Source organism: Sciurus carolinensis, chromosome 1, assembly GCF_902686445.1.
Source record: "Sciurus carolinensis chromosome 1, mSciCar1.2, whole genome shotgun sequence".
In the NCBI taxonomy this organism is placed as follows: Eukaryota; Metazoa; Chordata; class Mammalia; order Rodentia; family Sciuridae; genus Sciurus; species Sciurus carolinensis.
Window position 1 is genome coordinate 190,400,007 of NC_062213.1, and position 23,323 is coordinate 190,423,329.

General features: G+C 54.1%; 1 protein-coding gene across 3 annotated transcripts in view; it reads right to left on the reverse strand.

Moving 5' to 3' along the window:
- The window catches only part of Rps6ka1 (ribosomal protein S6 kinase A1), a 38,846-nt gene that overhangs the window by 5,467 nt on the left and 10,056 nt on the right, over positions 1-23,323 (reverse strand). The window contains exons 1-16 of one of the 3 annotated variants that reach the window (XM_047553353.1): positions 20,238-20,387; positions 17,580-17,696; positions 17,282-17,363; positions 15,354-15,434; positions 15,116-15,195; positions 13,759-13,865; positions 12,881-12,918; positions 12,420-12,562; positions 11,747-11,817; positions 11,346-11,434; positions 10,281-10,345; positions 9,965-10,067; positions 8,465-8,595; positions 7,169-7,294; positions 6,883-6,972; positions 6,378-6,536 (exon numbers count right to left, since the gene is read on the reverse strand). In XM_047553353.1, the coding sequence (XP_047409309.1) occupies positions 6,378-6,536; positions 6,883-6,972; positions 7,169-7,294; positions 8,465-8,595; positions 9,965-10,067; positions 10,281-10,345; positions 11,346-11,434; positions 11,747-11,817; positions 12,420-12,562; positions 12,881-12,918; positions 13,759-13,865; positions 15,116-15,195; positions 15,354-15,434; positions 17,282-17,363; positions 17,580-17,696; positions 20,238-20,297 (1,542 nt within the window). In that variant the 5' untranslated portion in view covers positions 20,298-20,387. Of the gene's footprint in view, positions 1-6,377; positions 6,537-6,882; positions 6,973-7,168; positions 7,295-8,464; positions 8,596-9,964; positions 10,068-10,280; positions 10,346-11,345; positions 11,435-11,746; positions 11,818-12,419; positions 12,563-12,880; positions 12,919-13,758; positions 13,866-15,115; positions 15,196-15,353; positions 15,435-17,281; positions 17,364-17,579; positions 17,697-18,459; positions 19,428-20,237; positions 20,388-23,323 lie in introns of those variants that run through there. The other 2 variants (XM_047553337.1, XM_047553346.1) reach the window with 2 other exon arrangements.

Genomic DNA, 23,323 nt, shown 5'->3' on the forward strand with positions numbered 1-23,323 from the left:
CAGGTGACGTTAGTTGATTCTTGCAGACTGGTTGGCTTTATTGTTCTGATGGAATCCCAAGCCCTCCAGCAGGTGCTCATGGAAAGGGCAGACTGGAGAGCAGATGTGGCCTAGCATGGCCCACCTCTACAGGGAAGAGTGCCAGCAGAGGAAAAGGGCCACACAGACAGGCTGGCCCCGGTGACACCCTGTGAATTACATCCAAGCACTGGAGAAGTCCCTTGGACTCTCTCCTTCCAACAGTCATGTGACTCCAGCGCACAAGTTCCGAGCCCCAGAAAATGTAGACTGTCTTCCCCACAGTACCCAGCCATGCTTCTGAGAGGCCAGGGATGCTGGGGACACCTGTACAGGTGATATTCCTGGCTTAAGAGTGCTCCCCCACTACAGTCTCATTGGGGTTACCCGCCACACCTTGGTAAGTGGGCAGACAAGCATGATTGGCCCATTTTACAGAGGAGGAAACTGAGGCTCTGAGGAGAATGGCCTTGCTTGTGTAAATAAGAGGCAGAGGCAGACTTGAACCCAGTTCTGACTATAATCCCCCAGTTTTATTCAGTGCAGCACAAATAACACTTTTGGAAACAGGAATATGGACATTTGTGATCTTATCCTGCCCTGACAACACAGGGAAACGACAAACTCCATCAGGTCTCATCTTGGCCAGTAAGAGAAGAACTGGGAGGCAGGGTGCAGACTGGAAAAGCCCCACAGGTGTTTCTGCGACCTGACCTCAGGTGTGGAGTGGGGAGATGACACAGTCTCACATCTCACGCACAGGAAGCCACAACAGGCTGGGCGCGTGTGAGGCAGGCCAGGCTGAGTGGGAACCGCGCCGACCAGTGTAAAGGGCCACTGCTCCTTGGTGCCAGTAGACCGTCCCAGCGGAGCAACTCAGGCCCAGTTTTTCAAAAGCAGTCAAATCACCACACCTTACCAAACCAACCCAAAACAAAAATCAGCCCATATTTTGCACGCCAAATAAAATATATGCATAGGTCACAAGCAGCTGTAGGTCAACAGGCTGTGACCTCTGGCAGTCACAGGAGAGAGTCGGGCAGGCCAGAGTGCGAATCTTGGATTTGCCCATGGCTATGTGGTCCTCCTCTCTAGCCCTCACTTTTCTCATCTGTAAAATGGGAATGATAACAGTAATCAAATCCCGGGTTGGGGCTGGAGATGTGGCTCAGTAGTAGAGCAGCTGCCTAGCATGCATGAGGCCCTGGGTTTGATCCTTAGTATGGAAAACAAAATGAAACAGAATTAGAAGACAGATGCCATCCAGAGCATCCCATCTGATCACATTCATGAATTAAGAGCATAGACTCCAGGGCAGGATTAGCCGGACAGCTTCAGGCAAGTTCCTTAAACTCCAGTCCTCTCACTTGTAAAGTGGAGATGGTGATGACACATTCTTTGCTGTTTTTTTTTTTTTTTTTTTTTTTTGTAACACTGAAGTGAGTTAATATGCAAAGTGCTCAGAACCTTGTCTGGCCTTCAGACAGTGGTGAGTGGGGTGAGCTGCCAGGAGCCGCAGCCACAGCACTGTTTTGTTTTTTTGTGGTCCTGGAAATTGAGCCAGGGGCATTCCACCTCTGAGCTACTCCCCAGTCCTCTCAGTAAGGTGCCAAGGCTGGCCTCAAACTTGCAATCCTCCTGCCTCAGCCTCCTGAGTCACAAAGATTACAGGTGTGTGCTGCTGTGCCCGGCAGCTACGGCGTCTATAGCACCTTCGGCATCCTCAGCAGATGTGCACTTGGGCACCTAGGGCAAGTTGTTGTGTGAATCATCTGGTTAAAGACGGAGCCAAAGCCTAGTGTTGTCTCTCTTGAATCCACATCTCAAAGGCTGTTCCTAGCAAGATGGGGACCTTATAGAAACAGACAAGATGGAGTCTGGGGACTTTCCCCCAACTCTCTTTCTTTCTCTCTCCCTCTCCTTTTCTCTCTTTCCCTCTCCCTCATCCCTTACCCTCTCCCTCTCCCTCTCCCTCTCCCTCTCCCTCTCTCACACTGGGGACTGAACTCCAGAGTGCTTAATTACTAAGCCACATCCCCAGCAATTTTTTTTTTTTTTTTTTTTTTGAGACAGGGTCTCACTAAGTTGCTTTAGAGCCTCACTAAATTGCTGAGGCTGGCTTTGAACTTGCCATCCTCCTGCCTCAGCCTCATGAGCCTCTAGGATTACAGGCATGTGCCACCATGCCCAGCAGTCTGGAATTTAAGAGGCTTTACATATTAAATAAAGAATGGCTACAAAATAACATGAAAGGGGCAGACAACCCAATTTAAAAGCATGGGCAAAGGTTGGAACAGCCATTTCAGAAAAGAGGGCATTCAAATGGCAATACGCATGTGAAGAAGTGTCAACTTCACAAGTCATCATGAGATACCACCCACACCTACCAGAATGGCTGACTTAAAACATGAATAGCACTGCCGGGTGCAGTAACATGCCTGCAATCCCAGCTGCTCAGGAGGCTGAGGCAGGAGGGTTGCAAGTTCAAGTTAGCCTGGGCAACTTAGCAAGACCCTGTTTCAAAAACAAAAAAAGGACTGGGGATGTAGCTCAGTGGTAGGGCAGCCCTGAGTTCACTTTCCAGTATGCCTCGCCACACACACAGAGGGATCCCAGGGGATCTGGCGCCCAGTCACATTTTCCCATCCTTCGGTTTCTGTTAGATTCCCATATCATAGTCCACAGCTCCCCCAGATGCCAAATCAACCCAGAGAATGCCCATCTAAATACCTCAATAAGAACAGCTTCCCATTTCCTCATCAGTTGTTCCTGGTATTTGGAAAGGGCCAGAAACTCTGGAGATTTGTAAACTCCTGGCTTTGGGGAAGAGACAATTTCCTTCAAGTGGTTGCTCATATTTGGAACCTGCCTTGTGGGAGGGACTCGCTTTGGCTTAGAAAGCTTTTCCTTGCTCTGAGCTTTAGATGACCCACTGGTAACTTGCTGGCTTGGCTTTGTCTTCTAAACCCCCTTGGAGGTAACCCTAACTAGTACTCACTTGAGAACAAAACAGGAGAAGGAAACACATTTACTCTTTGATCTCACATTTGATTATTAGTCTGAATTGGCTGTTTCAAAAGCCAAAGTCACTTCAAACATGGGCATTAAAAGCACATGCGGTAACCAAACTGAAGCTTGGATTATGAGGTAAAGTTCCTTTTTATTAAAGAGTTCCCGCTAATAAATTAGACGTAATCAGCGCCATTTTTGTACACCCTAGTGAAATAAGTGATTCAAAGACCCTGAGAGGATGAAACCATGAGGTGAGGCTCTCTACGAGGAGATGGGAGCGTTGCCACCTGGCATGAATAACGGGGCAACACGAGATCATGTGCTCACAGATGTGATGCAGGGCAGGCACCTGCACCTCTCATGGAGTGGCCGGAGGACCAGGGTCTCCTGTCGATTTCTTGTTTTATTTTTGGCCCCGTCCTGTTTTACTGTTTTGCAGCAGGAGGCAACTGCAGGTCTGTGGTCGTGCGAAAGAAGCTGGTGCACAAGTGCAAACGGGACCCATGATTCTTTTGTTCTGAACAAACACTTGACCACGATGCAGGGCCTGCAGCATCTGGGCTCCAGGCCTGAATGGAGGGACTGCCTGTCTCCCCTGTGCAATGACGCCCCAATCCCCCCAGTCACCACTGCAGGGAGACAGGTGCTACTGGTCGAACGTGGTCACACTAAGTCCCTTTTCTAGACACTTGCCCGTCCTCTACAGACGTGAGGATAAGACAACTGGAGATCCTTGAAGGTCAGTGATCCACAATAGCTAAGCATTCTACGTGATTCTCTTGGATCCCAGATGCTGGCTTTCTGAACCTTTTCCCATCCCACCAAAATTTGAAGCTACATCTAAATTAGACTTCAGAGCAAGATGGGTGTCGTGGTGAATGACTGAAATTTCAGCTACTCAGGAGACTGAGGCACGAGTTCAAGGCCAATCCGGGGAACTTAGCAAGACTCTGTTTCAAAATAAAATTTAAAAGATAGGCTGGGGTTGTGACTCAGGGGTAGAGCACTTGACCAGCATGTGTGATGCAGTCCTGGGTTCAATCCCCAGCAATGAAGAAAAGAAGATGATTCTAGAGCAACCTGCAGTTTACAGGAAATATGAGCAATAGAGAAATAATATAAATGATGCCACCAGGAAGCAAGCAGACAAATTCAGAACGTGGGACAATCTCTTCAAAGTAAGTGGCTTACAAAAGGGAGCTCTTACTACTCAGCTGACGTGGGTGTACACATATAACAAAACTCATCACCTATCGCATGCAGATTTTACTTCAGTTTAAAAAACGATTTGGATATAACAACTAAATGAAATAAATGTGTGGACCACAAAAAAATAAATAAATAAAATAAAGGTATAAAAAAATGACAGATATAAGACTTTCGTTCTGGGGGCTGGAGGTGTAGTGCCCGTGGGCTCAATCTTCAGTATCGAGCAAAAACAAAACTTTGTCAAAATGTCTGTAACTTCCTTTCAAATGCCTTCTCAGAAATACATTTATTTAGGAAGGCTGAGGCAGGGGGATTGCTGGTTCAAAGTCAGCCTCAGCAACTTGGTGAGGCCCTAAGCAACTCAGTGAGACCCTGTCTCTAAATAAAATATAAAAAGGGCTGGGGATGTGGCTCAGTGGTAGAAATTTGTCTAGTGGTTAAGCACCGCTGGGTTCAATCCCCAGTACCAGAAAAACAAACAAACAAAAAACAAGAAATACATATTTATATCCGAAAGAGACAGGCAGAAAAAGAGGAAACAAATGCAACAGACTGTTACTGTTCGGATATACTGAATTAGAGGAAAATGAATTTCACTGTATCGTTCTTTTAACTTTTCTATACATTTTGATCTTTCTCCTTATAAAAAGTTGAGAAAAATATTTCAGCAGAAAAAAGAAATGAAGGAGGGCGGGGCCGGGGAGGTGGCTCAGTGGTAGAAATTTGTCTAGAACGTACAAGGCCCTGCACTGAAAAGAGAAAGGGAGGGAGGGAGAGAAGGAAAGAAAAAGAAAGGAGGGAGAGAGGAAATGTAGCGGAGGGAGCAGAAAATGTAAATATCTTGACCATGTTTTCTTTTTCTTTTTCTTTTTTCTTTTTTTTTTTTTTTTTTTGAGATGGGGTCTTGCTATGTGGACCCAGCAGGCCTTGAACCTCCTGTGCTGGTTTTGACAGTTCCTGAGTTTGGGAGTTGAGCTTTGGGGCTGCTAAATTATTCTTCACAGTTCCGCATGCGTGTTGGGGTCCTGCCTCCCTGCTTACACGCTGTGTTTACCACCAGCCTGACTTGAAGACTACTTTGCTTCATCCCACAACCACCCCACAATGAGGCAGCTACCACAAGTCTGTAGAAGATGGAAGGTTTAGAGAGGCCAGATGGCTTTCCCAGCTATATGCACAGGTAAGATGAGAAGCCACGACCCCAACAGTCAATTGGATAAGAGGCTACATTCTTTTTATTTCCCCCTTGGTGCTGGGGATTAAACCCAGGGGCACTTTACCTCTGGGCTACATCCCTAGCACTTTATATTTTTTATTTTGAGACAGGGTCTCACTAAGTTGCTGAGGCTGGCCTCTAACTTGCAATCCTCCTGTCTCAGCCTCCTGAGTCACTTGGATTCCAGGTATGCAACACCTCCCCCGCTCAGAGCCTACATTCCTAATCCTCATAGACTGATTAGAAGCACCCCCCAAACATCACCTTATCCAAAGAGTAACTGGGTTAACTCACAGTCATACGGAACTTCTCCACCTTCTGCTCTGTACACCTTGGTCTGGAGACGTCTAGTGTTTACTTGTTTTGTGCAGCAATAAAGGCCATGTTCTGCTCTGTGGCCCTACACCCCTTCCGCAGCGACTGCTGTTTCCAGCAGCATTTCCTCCTGCATCCATTTCCTCTGGCTTAACAACTGGTCCACAGCCAAATTCACCCCTCTGAAGGCTTGCAGCTACAGGGACTGCACAGCCTCCCAACTCAAACCAACTCTTCCAATTTCTCAGTCTGACAATCCGGCTCCATTCTTCCCTGGCTGTGGGGTCTTGGGCAAATGACCTCACAGCTCTCTTCCTGCCTAGAAAGTCGGGCCAATAACCGCACCTAACTCAGGGTTGTGAATTGAGATAATACAAACCTTAGCATGGCGCCTGGCACAAAATAGGTACCAAGCAAACTGTTCCTTTCCACAGGTTGGCTTCTTTCTCTCTCCCTTCTTAACATTCATCCACTCGCCTCCACACCTGTCCCTAGCATCACCTCCGTCTGGCTGGGTGGAGACTGCCACGCCTGGGCCAGACCATGGCTCTTCCACTCTGCTGATGGCATGACCTCTGGCACTCCCCGCCCCCCCATCCAGACTCACCCCCTGCGAGTGCAGATACTCCACAGTCTTGCTGATGGTGTGCAGGACGAAGCTGGCCTCCCGCTCGGAGAAGAACTTCTGCCTCAGGATCTTGTCCAGCAGCTCCCCGCCCCGCATCAGTTCCGTCACCAGGTACACATGCTTGCCATCATCGTACACCTGCCCAAGACCGTGCCACCAGGCCTGGGCGCTCAGTCACCAGCTCCCAGCAGGAAGCATGACAAGCCCCAGGCATGTGTTCTGCCCTGGCTGGACCCCCACCCATCTGGACGCATGTCCTCCTGGTCAAGGTGGTGCTGGCACTTGTCCCTGATGAGCAGGGACGCTCTCGAGAGAATGCCCGAGTCAAGCAGCAGACCCTTGGGGTGTGGCTAGACCAGAGGGACTCAGGGTGCCTCTGCCCCTCCACGTGCCCTGGGAGGAGGGTCGAAACCAAGGCGTGACCTCCCCAAGACAAACCCCAGCCTGGAACACGCCAGCGCCACCCGTCGAGGATCCTACTCACATCTTTCAGGGTGATGATGTTGGGGTGCTGCCCATACCGCAGAAGAATCTCAATCTCTTCTGAGGGGTCCCGCTTGCTCTTGTCAATGACCTGAAGAAAGTGGGAGCAAATGTCATCATCAGGGGGACAGACTCCAGGGTATCTCCCTGCCACGGAGCCCTGGGGGTCTCAGCCACCACCTTTCAACCATCCGGAGCTCCAGGCTCCAACCTTCCCCACTGAAGTACCCACATTGGCCTCACCCCCAGCCCAGCAGCCTCGGCCAGGATGTGGTCAGGAGGCCCACCTTGACAGCGTACTCCATGTTGGTGGCCTTGTGGACACAGCGCTTACACACAGAGTAGGAGCCCACACCAATCGTCTCCTTCACCACGTAGCCATCGTTAAAAACCAGGTTCTTCCCATGGAGTTGCTGCAAGACCAAAAGATGGGGCTAAACCCTGGTTCCAGAGTGCCTGCCAGGGTCACCCCAGCACCAGGGCCTTCACTCAGGGGAGATGGTGTAGGGGAAAAGCCAGAAGGCCTGGGATGGTGTGGCTGTGTGACCTCAGAAGGACCTGCTCCCCCGGCCTCAGTTTCCTGCTCTGTACAATGGGCACACTCACTGGCTCCTTGCTGGTCTGTGGTACAGTCTACAGAGCGTGGTGGAAGGGGTGGGCAAGAGAGTCAGAACACACACTGAGAGGTATGCGGTACTGAGAAGCCTGGGAAAGCCCAAAGGGACTCAGAAGACCTGGGCTGGGCTCCGGCTCTGCCACTTTCTGCGGTTTTGGGTGAGTAGCCTCCTGTTCCTGGTGTCGGGGCCCACAGCGTGGCGTCTCTCAGGTTCTGAGACATTAACAACAGCAAAAGCTTGCACAGTGTTTGGCGTGTGCTGTCTGCCAGGCACTATTCCAAGCGCTACCATCAGGTAGCCATGTGTCACCTGTGGCTCTCATGGCCAGTCTGGTTTAACATTTGTCTTGGACAACAATGTCCCAATTTGGATAATAAATTACAATCACCTTGACTTTACACGTATTAGCTCAGGTAATCCTCACACGAGTCTATCATCACCTCCATTCACAGATGAGGAAACTGAAGTACTGGGAAGACAAATGTCTCATCCAAAGTCCCTTTACCTTGTAACTCTGAACCCAGGCAATGAGCTCTGGAGTTGGCATTTCCTTTTTTTCAGTACTGGGGACTGGACTGGGCACTCTACCCCTGAGCTACGTCCCCTGTCCTTTCCATTTTGAGAGGGTCTTGCTAAATTGTCCATGTTGACCTCAAACTTGTGATCCTCCTGCCTCTGCCTCCCCAGTAGCTGGAATTACAGGTGTGTGCCACTGCGCCCGACCCAGAGTCTACATTCTTGCCTCTCAACTCTAAACTGCCCATGAAGCAGCATAGTGTACAAATAAGGGATAAGTGTGAGGACATGCAAGTCCCCTGCCACCCAATCTATTAAGGCCTCAACAACCACTCCCCCACTCCGCCCCGGGCATCCCTTGGCATCTGACGAGACCCTGGTTCTGCTGTTCTGCCCCGTGTGTTCTGGGTGGAAAAGGACAACTGAGCAGCAGTCCCCAGCCTTCCTCACCTGTACCACCGAGTGCAGGGGGGCCTGTGTGGCCCGAGGTTTGCTGTCGTCCTCCATGAGGCCAGTGGCCACGAAGCTGAAGCCACGGAACAGCTGATGGGCACCAGCACTTGGGGGGATGCCTGGGGAATCTGTAGGGGTGGAAGGAGGAGACGAGCCTAAGGGGGTACCCCTGACCCCAAGGCAGCCCAGCAAAGGGGGACCATGGAGTTCCTGGCCCATCTCGTAGCTGGCCACGGTAGGAGCTGCACAGGGCCCATCTGTTCACACGTGCTTAGAGCGGCCAGTCCTGCAGCATGTGGAACGGAAGACTCCATGATCCAGCCTCAGCCCACGCCAAGCCCAGGCCAAGGATCCTGAGTGCCCCTCCCCGGCCGCCCCACCTCCAGTCTCCACTTCAGGTCCATCTTCTGGAGGGCTCCAAACACAAGCCTGCCTGCACCCTTCATCTGTCCCTGTGGCCCCCAACTCCTTGGTGCGGTCTTCGCCTCCTCTCTCTCCACTCCACAGCACTGTCATGCTGGCTTTCCCAGATCCCCAAAAGGGTCTCTGGGCCACTGCACATGCTAGTCCCTCTGACCAGAGAATCTACTCCTGGTCCGTCCTCCAAGGCTCAGCTCCCTCTAAGAAGCCCGGCTGACGCTGCTCCTGCGGCCCCTTGCCCTGTGAACCTCTCTTCTAAAAATGGCCTGAGCTCCGTGAAGGCAGGGCCGGGTTAGTCTCATTCGCTGTCATTCCCCCATGGCTGGCACACGTAGGGACCTGGTATGATTTATCAGCTAAGTGAATAAAGAGGAGGTTGATTACCCAGAGAAGTGATGAGCTCCCTGTCACCAGCAGTGTGCAAGCTACAGCAGGAAAGCACCCCCCAGCTAGAACGTGCCCCTCCAGGAGGCATCTTGGAACTCACATCCTCCCCTCTGCCAGTGCTGATATCTGGCCAAGAATTCACTGAACTCCCTCCCAAAGTCTTCTCACTGGCTTCTTGCAGCAACTCTTGGGATTGAGTAGGCCCGGGGCTGTGCCCATGTTCCAGATGAGTACCCTGAGGTCCGGCAGTCAGAGCAGCCGAAGCTGGTTCCCAGGCTTGCCCCTGGCCTGTGGGCGCCATCACCTCTGCTCTGCCAGACTGTCTCCACCACGGTTTGGCTGGGTCAGATTCCTCATCCCCACGTTGAGTGCAGGACCCATGCGTTCAGTCCTCCCAGTGGGCTGGAGGTGCCTGGGGCAGGGTCCTGCCTTTTCTGTTGTGACCTGAGCCACCCACATACCTCACTCTCTCACCCAAACACAAAGAGGCCCACAGAGCCCCAGAGTGGGAGGGACAGGCAGCGTGAGACAGGGACAGAGTCAGAGTCCCACAGAGGCAGCCACTCATTGCCAGTCTGCCCCCACACGCAGGCCTCCCAGAGTCCGTGACCATCCTGTGCCCCGGGGGCCCCCATCCCCTGCTTCCCTCCTACACCAGCCCCTGGCAGACAAACCAGACAAGGGACGCACCTTTGGGTGTGCGGGATGTGAACTCAGTGTCAAAGTAGAAGGTGTCGTCAGGTTGAGCCACGGCTGGCTTGAAGGGTGGCTTGATCTCCCGACGGTATAGCTTCTGCAAGGTGGGTGGGGGCTCTGGTCACCACGGTGCCCCACACGGCCCGGCAGACAGCGGCATAACTGCTTGCCCTCAGAGGCCAGCCCTCGCCCCAGGGCACGCCTTTGCCCTTTCCTCCTTACCCGAGGCCCTGGGCATCGTTCACAGCGCCCACCACCCCACTTCCTGTGGCCAGCACAGTGGAGCCCTGGCCCGGACGGACACACTCACATTCCAGTCGATGGTGGAGTAGAAGACATGCCGCTTGATTTCCTCTGCCCCGTCCGGGCCGGAGCCTGAAAAAGCCCACGCGAAGGTTGGCCTGGATGGTGCAGTCCCCAGACACCCGCTGCCTGCCAAGCAGCTGCACAGTGCTCTGGGACCAGCTGCTGCAGGAGAGGAGGGGAGCTCCTGCCAGAGCCACCCAGCCACCACCCTAAGGCCTGCGGCCCATTCGGCCTCTCCCACTTTCTGGAGCCTCCGATGATCAAGCTCCAGGGTACACGCTGAAGAGGAAGGTCCAGAGAGATCAGGCAACTTTTCCAAGACCACAGTCAGGACAGAAGCCGGACTATGCTGAGACCTGCTGAGGGCCCCCGACCCCTCCTGATGCAGGCTTCTCTCTGCTCTTCTTAACCTCTTGCCATTTTCAACCATGAGACAGGCTATCATTTCATTCAACCCCAGGGACCTGGACTGGACCTCACAAAGCTGGTCATGGTCCAGGTGATCCCAAGAACGAGGAAACCTACACACATGAAACACTCCACACAGCAGGCACACTTCCGGAACCTCGTTTCGTACATAGGGCCCTTGCAAGCTGGCCTCGGATCACCATCTCCACTGAGACAAGGGATCAGGGGTTCAGAGAGGTGAAGTCACCTGTCCAGGTCACATAACTCATAAATGGCACTCATTCACTCAACAAATATTTATGGAGGTGCCGCTGGGTGCCAGCAGTGGGGGCTGACACAGCTGGGACTGGGACCGAGCGTCTCACCCCTGAACTCACGTGCCTTCTCTCGGGCCAGCAGCACTGGCAGAGAATCTGTATAGGGGCCTCTGTCCTTGTCCTCAGAGGGAGTGGGGATGACTCAGTTCCTGCCTCTCCCTGCACACAGGTCACCCCCCACCAACACCACACATGGAGCCAGAAGGCAGGGTGGCCAGGGGCATTGTCTGCCCACACAAAGGACAACGGCCCCTTTCAGCCCCAGATGTGTCCCTGTGGCCTAGGCTGCAGCTGTACCCTGCTCCCCACCACCACGTCCCCTCCCCTGAGCTGGGGTTGCTTACCGAGCCGGTTGGCAGGATTCCGCTTGAAAAGGGCCCGCAGGAGGCTCTGGGCTTCTGCGCTCAGAAACTGGGGCATGCCCAGCTTCGCCCTGAAACAGCCCCAGGTCTCATCAGGGCTCAGCCTCGCCCCAGAAGCCCCAGTCCCCTCCCCCTCTCTGTCCAGGCCTCATTCCCAGCTTCGTCTAGACAAGCCAGCCACTAACTCACCTTCCAAAGACTTCAAGGATCCCTCCCACAGGCCCTGGTGCATGAAAAGGGGGCTGTGGAAAGCGCAACGTTTCACCCAGAGGAGTGTCCTCTTAACGAGGACATCAGAGGCAGGGGCAGGGTAGTCCTCTGGCCCCCCAAATGGGGTGGATCTTGGGGAGCCCTTGCAGGACCAGGGCAGGGCTGGTGCTTACTTCAAAATCAGGGTCATGGTTTCCTTCCGGTCCTTTCCCTGGAAGGGCAGGGAGCCCGTCAGCATCTCGAACTGCAGAAGACAAGGGTCCATTGAGGCTCCATCCCTGTCTCCTACCAGGCCATCCTACTCCAGGACCAGGATGCTCTTTTTGCTGCACTGGGGACCAAACCCAGGGCTTTGCACATGCTAGATGAGCACTCTACCACCGAGCTACATCTCCACCCCTTTTTATTTATTAATTTAAAATTTTGAGCCAGGGTCTCACTCAGCTTCTCAAGCTGGCCTTTAACTTGCAAGTCCTGCCTGAGCCTCAGGAGCAGCCGTGATGACAGGTGTGTGCCACCACACCTGGCTCAGTCCCAGGATTCTTGCTGGTTGGTCCGACCTATGAGCCCAGCTGGAGCAAAGACTGCCTCTTCCCTTACCCTCCACCGACCCAGACCATGGGAACCACAATGCTAGGGGCCTGAGGCCGAGAGCCCAGAGCCAGGTTAGGGGTGCCTCACATGGGGTCCAGCCTGGCCTCCATCCAAGAAAGGAAGCATGTAGGATGAGTCCAGCTCGGCTGTGAGAGGACACGGGGAGAAGCTTGGAGGGGACCACCCCGTCGCTGCACAGGCGGGGAAACAACCCACCTGGGCTGGAGCTTTCACCCCTGCCCAGGCACTCACCATCAGCACTCCGTAAGACCACCAATCTGCACTGTGGGTGTGGCCCTGGCGGTTGACGACCTCAGGGGCCATGTACTCCACCGTCCCGCAGAAGGAGTAGGCCTTCTTCTCGTGGTCAATGGCCTCCTTGCTCAAGCCGAAGTCTGCAGCAAGGAGGGCGTGGACACATCTTTAGGACTTCTGCCTTCCTCCTGCCACTGCACACTCACTCCCCTGCCAGAAGCACGAGGGCATCGCCCGTGACACTCAGGAGGAAGCGGAGGCCCGGGAGCTTAGGGGGCCTCTTTAATCCCAGTGAGGAGCCGGGATTTCATCTTGAGGTGCTCCAAGTTTGGGTCTGGGGTTCGGCCCCTTCCTTCCCCCCTCTCAGGAAGAACGAGCACCTAGTCCTCAGCTGGGACCTATCAGGAATTCTTCCTACCCACCTCCAAAGGCCTGAGAGGGCAAGTGCTGCCACTCACCAGTGAGTTTGATGTGGCCCTCCTCATCCAGAAGAATGCTGAAACAGAGACGAGGGAGTCAGGGTCTACCAGAGGCTAGCACTGTGTGGGTCTCTGGCTTGCCCAGAGGAGGTGCCTCGCCCAGATCTGTCTGATGAATGGGTGTTGGATCAGGGCTGTGGCAGTGCCAGGCAGGTGTGCTGCTGGCGTCTTCTGTCAATCCCTGCAAGAACTGTGTGTGGCAGGTTCTATAGGGTCCCATTTTAATGGAGAAACTAAGGCTCCGGAAAGTCAAGTGACTCCCCATGGTCACAGAGCTGGCAGGGGATGGCGACAGGATTTGAATTTAGGTGAGCCTAACTCTTTTTGAGATGGACGCACTATGTTACCCAGGCTGGCCTCAAACTCCTGGGCTCCAGTGACCGTCATGCTGCTTGAGTGGGTGGGACTGTAGTTGTGTGCCACCATGCCCAGCTGAGGTGTGCCTAACGCTAATGCCAGATCCCATTCTACCTCATCACTTGTCCCTGGATCCCAAGCTATTGTTGGAAGGTACTGTATTTAGGTATCAAGGAAAATTCTAGAAATGGCCAAAATAAGGAATGTTCTTTAATGGTGGCAGCTCAGATTATATTGGATTAACGAAAGAGTGGGGGGTTGGAGGGGTACACCTGCCTGGAGGTGCCACGGTCCTTGGTCACAGCAGCACTGGTGATTAGGCAGCCCCCTAAAGTGAGCCTGCTGCTGTCCCCACCCCACTCTTCGGAGAGTCCCAGAGAGGGGGAAGTTCCTGGGGAGAACCGTACCCACGCCCGTCAGCGTGACCCTGTTCTAGAAGAGGCCCAGGGACTGTTTCTGCAATCCCTAGGGAGGTCAGGAAGGGTGGGGATGTCACTCACTTCTCAGGCTTCAGGTCTCTGTAAATGATGCCCAGGCTGTGCAGGTGGTCCAGGCCCAGAGCCAGCTCGGCCAGGTAAAACTTCACGTCCTCCTCTGTGAACATAACCTGCAACGGGCAGGCAGGGGCTGCAGCTGGGACCGCCTCTTCCTCAGGAGCTGGCACGCTGAGTGGTCAGCAGCTTCCTGGTCCCAAGGGTCCACCCTGGGGACATACCCCAGTGCCACAAAACTTTCTCTCTCTAAAGGGGTTTGAAGTATAAAATGACTAATATAAAGTCACTCATGGTGGCATTGTTTGGAATCAGCAAAAGGTTGGAAATAGTCCTGGGTCCAGGAGACTGGAATAAATTGCCTGTCCCCTGCATAATGAAGCTTGTGCAGCCAACACCAGGAGCAGGAGTTTCTCCATGACCCGATAGAGAATAACTGCCAAGTAGACTGCCTTCAAAAAGGAGAGGTACAGAACAGTGTACGCAGAATGGTGCTTTGTATGTAAGAAGGTAGGAGGTGAGGGTTCAGAATGTCTACTTGGTTTGTTTGTAAAAGGAACATGGGAAGGTTAAACAAGAAACCAATAAAAATGTTCATCCATGGAAGGGTGGAAGGGACTGGGTTAGGAGGAGGACTTCTCAGTGAATATTTTTCTTTTGAATCATGTATTACCTACTCAAATATTAAAATGATATTTTAAAAATTAAAAGTTTCACTAGTCATGGTGGCACACACCTGTAATCCCAGCCTCTTGGGAGGTTAAAGCAGGAGGATCACAAGTTGGAGGCCAGCCTTAGCAACTTAGAGAGACCCTATCTCAAAAAGGTAAAGCACCCCTGGGTTCAATCTCCAGTACAAAAAAAATAAATAAATGAAATTTTAAAAATAAATAAAATAATTAAAAATTTGGTTCTCTTTAAAGTCTGCATTGTACTAATGGTCCCATTTTTTTATTTGACTCAGATTCTTTCATATCGGTTCCAAATCCCTTTGGATAACATATGGAACAAGAATGCTGAAGTCTCCAGCCTTCTGGGTGGATCTGAGCTTCCCATGCTAGTGGCCTTGGCCAGCGCGGCCCTGAAAGAATGGAACTAGAGAGGTGTCTTTACTCCCCCAAAACAGGGTGGCGTCAGGTCCAGGGCCTATTCATCCTCAGCCCATCTTGGGAGAAACTCTCAGTGGCTTTGCCAGGTACAACCTCTGTCCCAGGACGGGTGACATCGCCTGCCAGGGGCTGCTGGGTAGGCCTATGCAGTTCCAGGCCCAGGGCCGTGTTGGATGTGTTTCTCACGCGCCCCGAGGTGAGAGGCCTGGTCAAGCCCTCGGACCTATCCTGGGGCTGTCAGTGGGACATCAGCTCACCTCTTTTGAGAGTCGTGTGAAGAGGTCCCCACCACGCAGGAAGTCCAGAATGAGATAGAGCTTGCCCTCGGTCTGGAAGGCTGGAAGAGGGGAAAGTCCACGGTGATCAGCTGGGCCTTGGGACCTGTCCCTTGGGCCCTGGCTCTCTTGGTTTACCAGGTGGGAGGTGGGACATGCAGCAGACCACAGGCAAGGGCCAATGCTGGGGTGGGAGATCAGGTATGGTCTGCGGTCTCACCATAGTGCAGTTTCACCACAAATGGGTGGTTTACATCAGCCAGGATGTCTCTCTCCATCTTGGTCCGAACACGGTCACGCACTGGCCAGAGGAGAAAGGAGTCACCGAGATACCTAGTCACTCTCTCAGTCCCAACCAAGGGCTGTTTTCCACTTGTTCCTCCAGGGCTGAGCTCCCAAAGTTCTCAGCGAGGGCTCTGGAGACACTCGATCTTGATTTCCTTCTTCCTTCCCAGGCTGCTGGGCTCCTCGGCTGGCTTTCTGCCCACACTCCTCATGGCAATGCCCAGGGCTAGGTCTCGGCACACCACCAGTTCTCTGGGCCCATCTCCCACCATGCCCCAATGAGGGCCACTGAACAACTTGTGGCCCTGGGGGTTCTATTTTCTGAGGTCTCCAGACTTTGTACCTCCCCCAACACACCTTTACCTGTTCATCTGCTATAAAAATTTCCAAATCCTAGTCCAGGGTGTTGAGAATGGTAACCCAGGGTGCTAGCTAGAGAGGCAGATTTTCTGGATCTAAAGTTCTGATTCCGATCTTGAGCAGGCGTTCTCCACATACTTTTCTTTTTCTTTCTGTTTTTGATACTAGAATTGAACCCAGGAGTGTTCTACCACTGAGTCACACCCCCAGTCCTTTTAATTTATTTTTTACATTTTGAGATAGGGTCTCCCTAAGTTGCTGAGTGTATTGCTAAATTGCTGAGGCTGGCCTTGAACCTGAAATCCTCCAGCCTCAGCCTCCTGAGTCGCTGGGATTAAGACATGGGCCACTGTACCCAGCCACAAGCTTGTCTTTTCCTTTTCTTTCAGTACCAGAGATTGAACCAACACTGAGTCATATCCCCAGCCCTTATAAAAATATTTTATTTAGCAACAGGGCCTTGCTAAGTTGCTGAGGCTGACTTTGAACTTGTGATCCTCCTGCCTCAGCCTCCCAGGCTTTTGGGATTACAGGCATGAGCCACCGCACCAGCCTCTATTCTGCTTTAATTCTTGTACTTCCCTCACTTTGACACAGCAGGGACCATACCTCTGAGGTGAACTATTATAGCCATTGTTTCCCAAACACACCTCATACTTCCAAACCACCTCAGGTAAATGGTTCCTCCTTCCCGGAGTGCCCATCCTACTACCATGGTCTGGAAGATTCCTAAGTCATCCCTCAGGCCTTTCTCACATGGCTACTCCTTAGGTGCCCCCAACCCTCAGCCTGCTCCCCCTGAGGCCACGCCCCACCCTTTCAGGCTCCAGCCTGGACCACCCCCCACACAGGTCACAGTGCCGCACTGCCAGGTGTGAGGAGCCTCCGCCAGAGCTGCCATCGCCCATGGGCAGCCCTTCCTGAGTCACATGGCCAACAACAACCTTACGCTGACACTCCTCTCCTCCCGCCTCACCCCAGCCAGGGCTTGGCTTGGATTCCACCTGGCAGTTGCCATACTGGCTGCCACGCCAGTCAGTCAACGTCTCCCCCTCGTGACCTTCCAGCCATCCTCATACCCTCTGAAATCCCGGAATTCTAGACTTTGGCTTTCCCTTCTATACCTTTCTGCCATCTACCTTCATGGCTTCCTTGATTCGCCCTGGCTTACGGGCCCAGCTGCCCCGCTGGGCTCCCCACCTCTTCTCTCAGGTCCTTTTCCACCCTGAGTTGGGAGCCAGAGGTCTCCCTTGGACTCTTCCAGCATCATGAAGCACCTCTGCTGACCAAGCACCTCTGGCTGAGCAACTTGATATTTGAGGGTCCCCCATCCTGCCACGAGCACCCTGCACTCACCCAAATAATCAGCCACTTTCACTCGGTGTGGGAGGAGGGTCTGGGGGTGGGGTGCCTGCGAGTCACCCTGTCTCCACCTTCGTGCTAGGAGCTCCTGCAGATGGAGCTGCCTCCCTCATCCCACCCAGGCCCATGAGACCCGCTCACCTTTCAATGTTGCCTTCTTTAGGACCTTCATGGCGTACAGGTGCCCGCTGTCAGGCCGGGTGACCTTGCGCACTAGGAAGACCTAAGAAGGCAGAGGAGGAAAAGCCAGGGAGAAGCTGCCATGGGGCTGAAGCCACCAGCTCTAATGTCCCTGGGACCCAAGCTGACCTTTTGTTCTTCCTGGGTACCCAGGTGACTTCTCGCCCTTGCCCTCGGAGCCTCTGGACCCCAAGTGACCCCTGACCCCCACTTCTGATATGACCAAAGCTGCCCTCCCAGACATGAGCTCATGACTCACTTTGCCAAAAGATCCCTGGCCCAGAACCTTCAGGAGCTCAAAATGGGATGGGTCGGCCTTCTCGGAGCCTGCCTTAACATGGTGCGTGATGGAGATCTCCTTGAGGATGCCCTCATCCTGATGGAGGGAGAGAGTGGGTAGATAGCAGGAGCACAGGTACATTCCCAGTCAAGTCATTTCCACCAGAATTCATCATATCCAACAGACCACCCGGTCAGAGAGCCTCCAAGATCATCAATACAAACAGGGATCAAAGGTTGGGCAGCTCAAACCACCAGGATGCTAGCTCTGGCCTGGCTAGGCCCCAAAAGATGCCTAGGCCCACTCAGGCTGGCTAGGCCAGGCCAAGTCAACCCCTGGCTCTGGCTGAGGCACAGGGACCTGCCCCAGGTCCGCCCTGTGGGGCTCCCCTCCCCCCTGCTGTTTTGGTTTTGCCACAGTAGGAAGTGGGGTTTGTTCTCATAATGGGGAGGCAGAGCTGCGCCTTTGTTCCGGAGATGAGGGGATTCCTCTGGTTGAATGGACAGGACTAAGACACACAGAGACCCCAGAGTCACCCGGATATCCTCTTCCACCCAGTAGATGCCAGTGTGGGGCAGGTGGGAGTTAGAGTCAGAGAATTCATGCCTCGCTTGCCCGAACATCCCCAAATTCTAGGGATCCCTCATCAGGTCCTAGCCGTTTTATATGCTGGTCTTGCCCGGAAGCTCCAAAATGCTTCAATACTCCCCCAGGAAGCAAGTTGAGGCAGGGGCTAGTCACCCAGCAGGGACAGGCCTGGGCCAGAGGAGCCCAAAGCCCACTTAGGCCAAACCAGCTGCCCTGGCACCTGTTCCAAGGGCCACAACCAGGCCAGGACTAGATATCCGGACACACTTACCGAGTCCTGCTGGGGGCCAGAGCCAGGGCCATGGGCAGGCAGAGTGGTCTGGCTGATCCTGGGCCGCTGCTTCCTGGGCAGCCAGGGGAGCAGGGCCCAGAGCCGCAAACGGGGCGGCTTGGGATCCTGCTCCATCCGCCCAGCAGGGCCACAGCACCATGGCAGGGGCAAGCAGCCTCCGGGGCTGCTGCAGAGGTGGTCGGCCCCAAGGCGGATGTGCAGGATGGGGGTGCAGGGGCTGGGCCTGGCCCAGGGCAGCCAATCAGTCAGGGCCTGTGGTTTCCCAGCCCTGGGCCTCCACCCTCACCATGTTCCCTCTCTTCCCCTCTCCCCAGTGCCTGAGGGCTGCCCTCTGGCCCTCCCCAATATTCCCTGAGAGCCCACAAAGGGAAAGCCCCATGCCAACCCAGCTGCTGAAGCAAAAGGTACCCAACAGTCACAGTCAGACATCTAACATGTACAGGCAGATAAAGAGGCACCCAACAGGTGGAGACAGATAAAGACGGGCATCCAACAAGCAGGGGCAGGAAGGCACACAGGCTCGGCAGGCAGGGATGTGTGAGGACACACACCCAACAGGCAGAGACAGCAGGGAACACACATCCAACACGCAGAGATGGATGGAGGCATGTACCTATCAGGCAGAGGCAAGAGGAACTCATATCTAACCGACAGAGGTGGAGAGACTTGTATACAACATTCAGAGGCAGTTGGGGACAGAGACCCAATAGACAGACAGAAGGGAACACAAACCCAACAGGCATCCAACATGTGGCATGTGCCCAACTGGTGAAGAGGCACTGATCACATGGAGGACAGAGACAGAAACCCAACGCCACAGACGGCGGGCAGCAGAGAAGCATCCTCACGAGGCCCATGCAGACTGACAGATACCCAGGGCAAACGCAGGCAGGCAGCGAGGCGGGACCCCCAAAGGATTAAGGGCAGAGCTGTGGGTTCCTGCTGGTGTGCCTGGGGGTGGGAGAGGGAGGAGGGACACAGCCTGCAGGGCCCAGCACTCAGCAGAGCAGCCCGGCTTCAGACCATCTCTGAGGTCTTCCACTTCCCGAGGTGTGTTTCCCTCCCAGGGACTGAGAGGGACCCAGGACTAAGGCCAGTAGCTGAGAAGGCCGTCTCCTGAGTGGACTCTGATCGCTTTGACGGATCCAAAGATCCCAAATACCCCTTTTCAGGAACAGGAAACTGAGGCCCAGAGGAGAGTAACACCCAGGCTCAAAGCAAAGCAGTGGCAGAGCCAGCAGGAACTAAAATCCCCCCTCTGGCTCCTGCCTGGCCTGGAGTCAGCAGCCTCAAGTGCCAGGAACAGGTGGGCAGTAAGTCAGCCAGAGCCTGCCCACTCTCACCTTCAGACCTAGGGCTAGTGTGGGACTCCCCACTCCAGGTCTTGACCCTCAGAGACTCAAGCCTATCCTCAGGGAGCTGTATCTGATGGACAAAGCAGTTGGTGTAACAACCCCCCCCCCCCAAAAAAAAAAAAAAAGAATCTGCACACTAATCAGGCTCCTGAACATAACCTTCTGACGGGATAGGTGGAAAGCCCAGCTCAGAGAGGGGCTGGGGTGGGCCAAGGCCACACAGCAATCCCTGCCCACCCACCCTGAGATCTGCACCTCCACCTTGCCAGCCTGTCTCTGACAGAGAACACTCCCTGGGGACGGAAAACCCGGAAACCCCAAGGGACAGAGCCACCCCAAACTTATTCCTTGCTAAAAGACATGGTGACAGATACTACTGGAGGAAGGCCACCCTCTGCTCACCTTCCTGGGACAGGAGGCCGAGTCCCTCTCAACCCTGGGGAAATCTGCTGGGGTCTGCATGGTGGGGCTCAAGCAGTGGCCAGAGGGCCCCGTTAGTCCTCTTACTTCTGCTTTTTTAGTCTTCTTGGCCCAGAAGGCAGGGTCGCTGGCCCCCCTCCTTCTCACTTCCCCCTTGGTAAGGAGGAAGGACAGCAGATGGGTCAGGATCCTCTACTGAGGGGATACTGCAGACCCCAAGCCTATAACCCAGGGACAGCCCAAGGGTATGTCCCTCCCTTTTGCCTGTGACAGGGTCACAGGCAAAAGTCACGAGGCAACGAGGTAGGGACACACAGTGGGCTCCCACTACCCGCAAATGTCCACCTGGAGAACCCCAGGAGCTTGTGGGACAGCAGACAGCAGGGCTGGAGCCCAGCTGCCCGACTCACAGTGAAGGCACACTTGCCCCAGCTGTGGCCACCCAGAGTGGCAGCCCACAGAACAGAGACCACCATGCCTGGCCCTGCCCCAGCTCATGCCCTGAAGAAGCCTGCCGGTCCCAGGTCCCGGGATGGGCAAGAAGGCAGAAGGCTCTAGCCAGGACCTCACAGAGGGCTACGAGGAGGAGTGGGCCGCCGCGGGCAGAGGTGGAGCAGGCCCAGCCCCTTTCCGCATGACTTCACCTCATCCTCACACCAGTACACCCACAGGAACCGACAGACACACTCGGGTCGATGATCGGAAACCCCTTCCACAGCCACCCCCTGTGCAGAACACCCCCCCCCCCCCCCCCCCCCCGCGCGCTCGGACTTCCCCTCCCGAGGGCCCTGGGCCTCTGGTAACAGTGTGCGGTGATGGCCTACAGGGGTTGTGAAAGACCTTCCTTAGACAGAGGCCACGTTGCTCCCTCAGGCAGGAAACCCCAAGTCCCCTGGCCCAGTGCCAGTGCCAATTCATGGCCCCCAACTCTCTAGTCCCTCAGAAGCGGGGAAAGAACTTCTGTGGCTATGGAGTGCCAGAAGGGGCAAGAGGAAGGAAACAGTCTCAGAACTGTCGCTGCTGAAGGGTGTGTGGGGCCTGAGCCTCTGGCGGGGAGAGGGGACAGCCACCAGCCCACATCCCTGGGTCTCTGCCTTGTCCTCACCATACACACTTCCTCTTTATTTACTTCCTCCCACAGGGCAGCTGGGAGAGAAGCCCAGCACTACAGCCTGATCCCCAGTCCACAGGGTCCTCATCCTGGACCGCCCTGACCAGCTAACAGCCAAGCCCACCTGGTAATCCCTGACCCTAACAGACACCAACAGTTCTTCCCCAGCTGGCTACAATCTGCAGGGCTCCCAGGTGCTCCCCTCTGTAGCAGGACAGATGTCTCCAGATCTCTCACAGCATGTCTCTGGGCAGGTGAGGTATCCAACTTGGGGCCAGTGATAATGAGCACTGAACCTCCTATCGCTGAGCGTTCGGCTACCCTGGTCATTCTTTCTTTCAGTTTTTGCTGATGTGGATTCCACGAGGCCTGTGCTTGGCACTGGAGCAAGGAGCCCACGTCTCAGTTCCAAGGGAGAGATGAGAAAACGAAGGGAGAGAAAGTGACTTGCCTGAGGTCACATGGCTAGCAAGGGGGAGAAGGAAGAGTGAAGCCAAAGGCTGATTGCGTCCCAAGTCTGCACTCTCAACCCTTCACCACAGCCCTCTGCCAGGCCAGTCAGCCTGCCCCTCTGTGGAGGTCCCCATAGCTCCTGGCATAGCCTGCTCCGCTCAGGCAGGAACCAGACACTAGGAGGCGCAGGTGTTAAGGCAGACCCAGGCCTTGAGTGCTGGCACCTCTGAAGAGAAATAGAGGATAACACAACACAACTGTCCTGCTGCAGAGCAGCAGTCAAGGTGCTGTGGATGCCCAGAGGCGGGGACTATGGCCAAGGGAGGGTACGGGTAGGTCTTCTAGAGACGGACAGTCCAGTGAGGTACAGAGAAGGACCAGGTGTTGGCCAGGCAGAAGGCGGGGTGTGTTGGGGGGTGGGAGACAGTCCTGGTAGAGAAAACTGGCTCCTCACTAGCTGGGTGCTCCTGGGCAAATCTTTCTTTCCCTGTGGGAACTTCGGTTTCCTCCTCTGTAAAATGAAGGTTCATATTACACATTCCATGCTCAGAAGGTTATTTCTAGAAGGTTGTTTGTAGAAGCAAAATAGGCCATGGAGACAAAGGGACATTTTAAACAGAAGTTCTCCCTGGTTTAGTTAGTCTGACTGCCACAGGATCTCTGCTGGGCAAGCTGAGGGGACAGAATCCAGGCAGGGCCCCAGGTGATGGGCAGGGGGGCTGGCCTGCTATGGATGGTCCAAGGGAAGTTACTCCCAACACCTGAGGCTGCCCAAGGCTCCCCAAAGTCCACAGTCACATCCTGCCTAAGCTCCGGCCAGGAGAGCATGAGGGATCCGGAGGGATCAGGGTTTCATAAACAGGAAGAGAGGAGGGGAGGGGGGAGACACTCGGTTCTCAAAATAGCCATGCAGACACTTCAAAGGGGTCCAGCTCCGGAGATGGCCAGAGGAGGGGGCCCGAGGTGCCCAGTTCATTCCCAGGAATGGAGGTGGGGAGAAACCCCGTGTGCCTGAAGATACTAGGTGTACCCAGGTGCTGAAGAGATCCAGGGAGCACACATCCTGCACCCTCTCACACTCTCACTGCTAAAAACCAAATTCTCCTTTCTTCCTGAAATAAATAAAATAAGCAAGTCTTAGACACCAATATTGTACTATGAACCTTGCCTGATACCTTCATTCATACACCTCACATTTCCTCTTCTAGGTGGCCCTGAGAGGTGAGCACTACACTGCTTTTACTGGAAAAGAATCTGAGCCTTGCAGGAGCAAGTTCTTGTCCCAAGTTACAAGGCAAACGAGACACAGGGGCAGGAACTTGAACTCAGACCTCTGACTCCCAAGGACCCTCCCCTCCTTCTTCTCCATTTGGAAGGTCCACTAGTTTCTCCTGCTGCTCAAAGCCCGGCCAAATGCTAGCTCTGCAGGGAGTGGCCAGGTGCCCAAGTGTCCACCTAATTCTTCTTCCTGTGCCACACACAGCAGTGACCATCTGTCGATCCA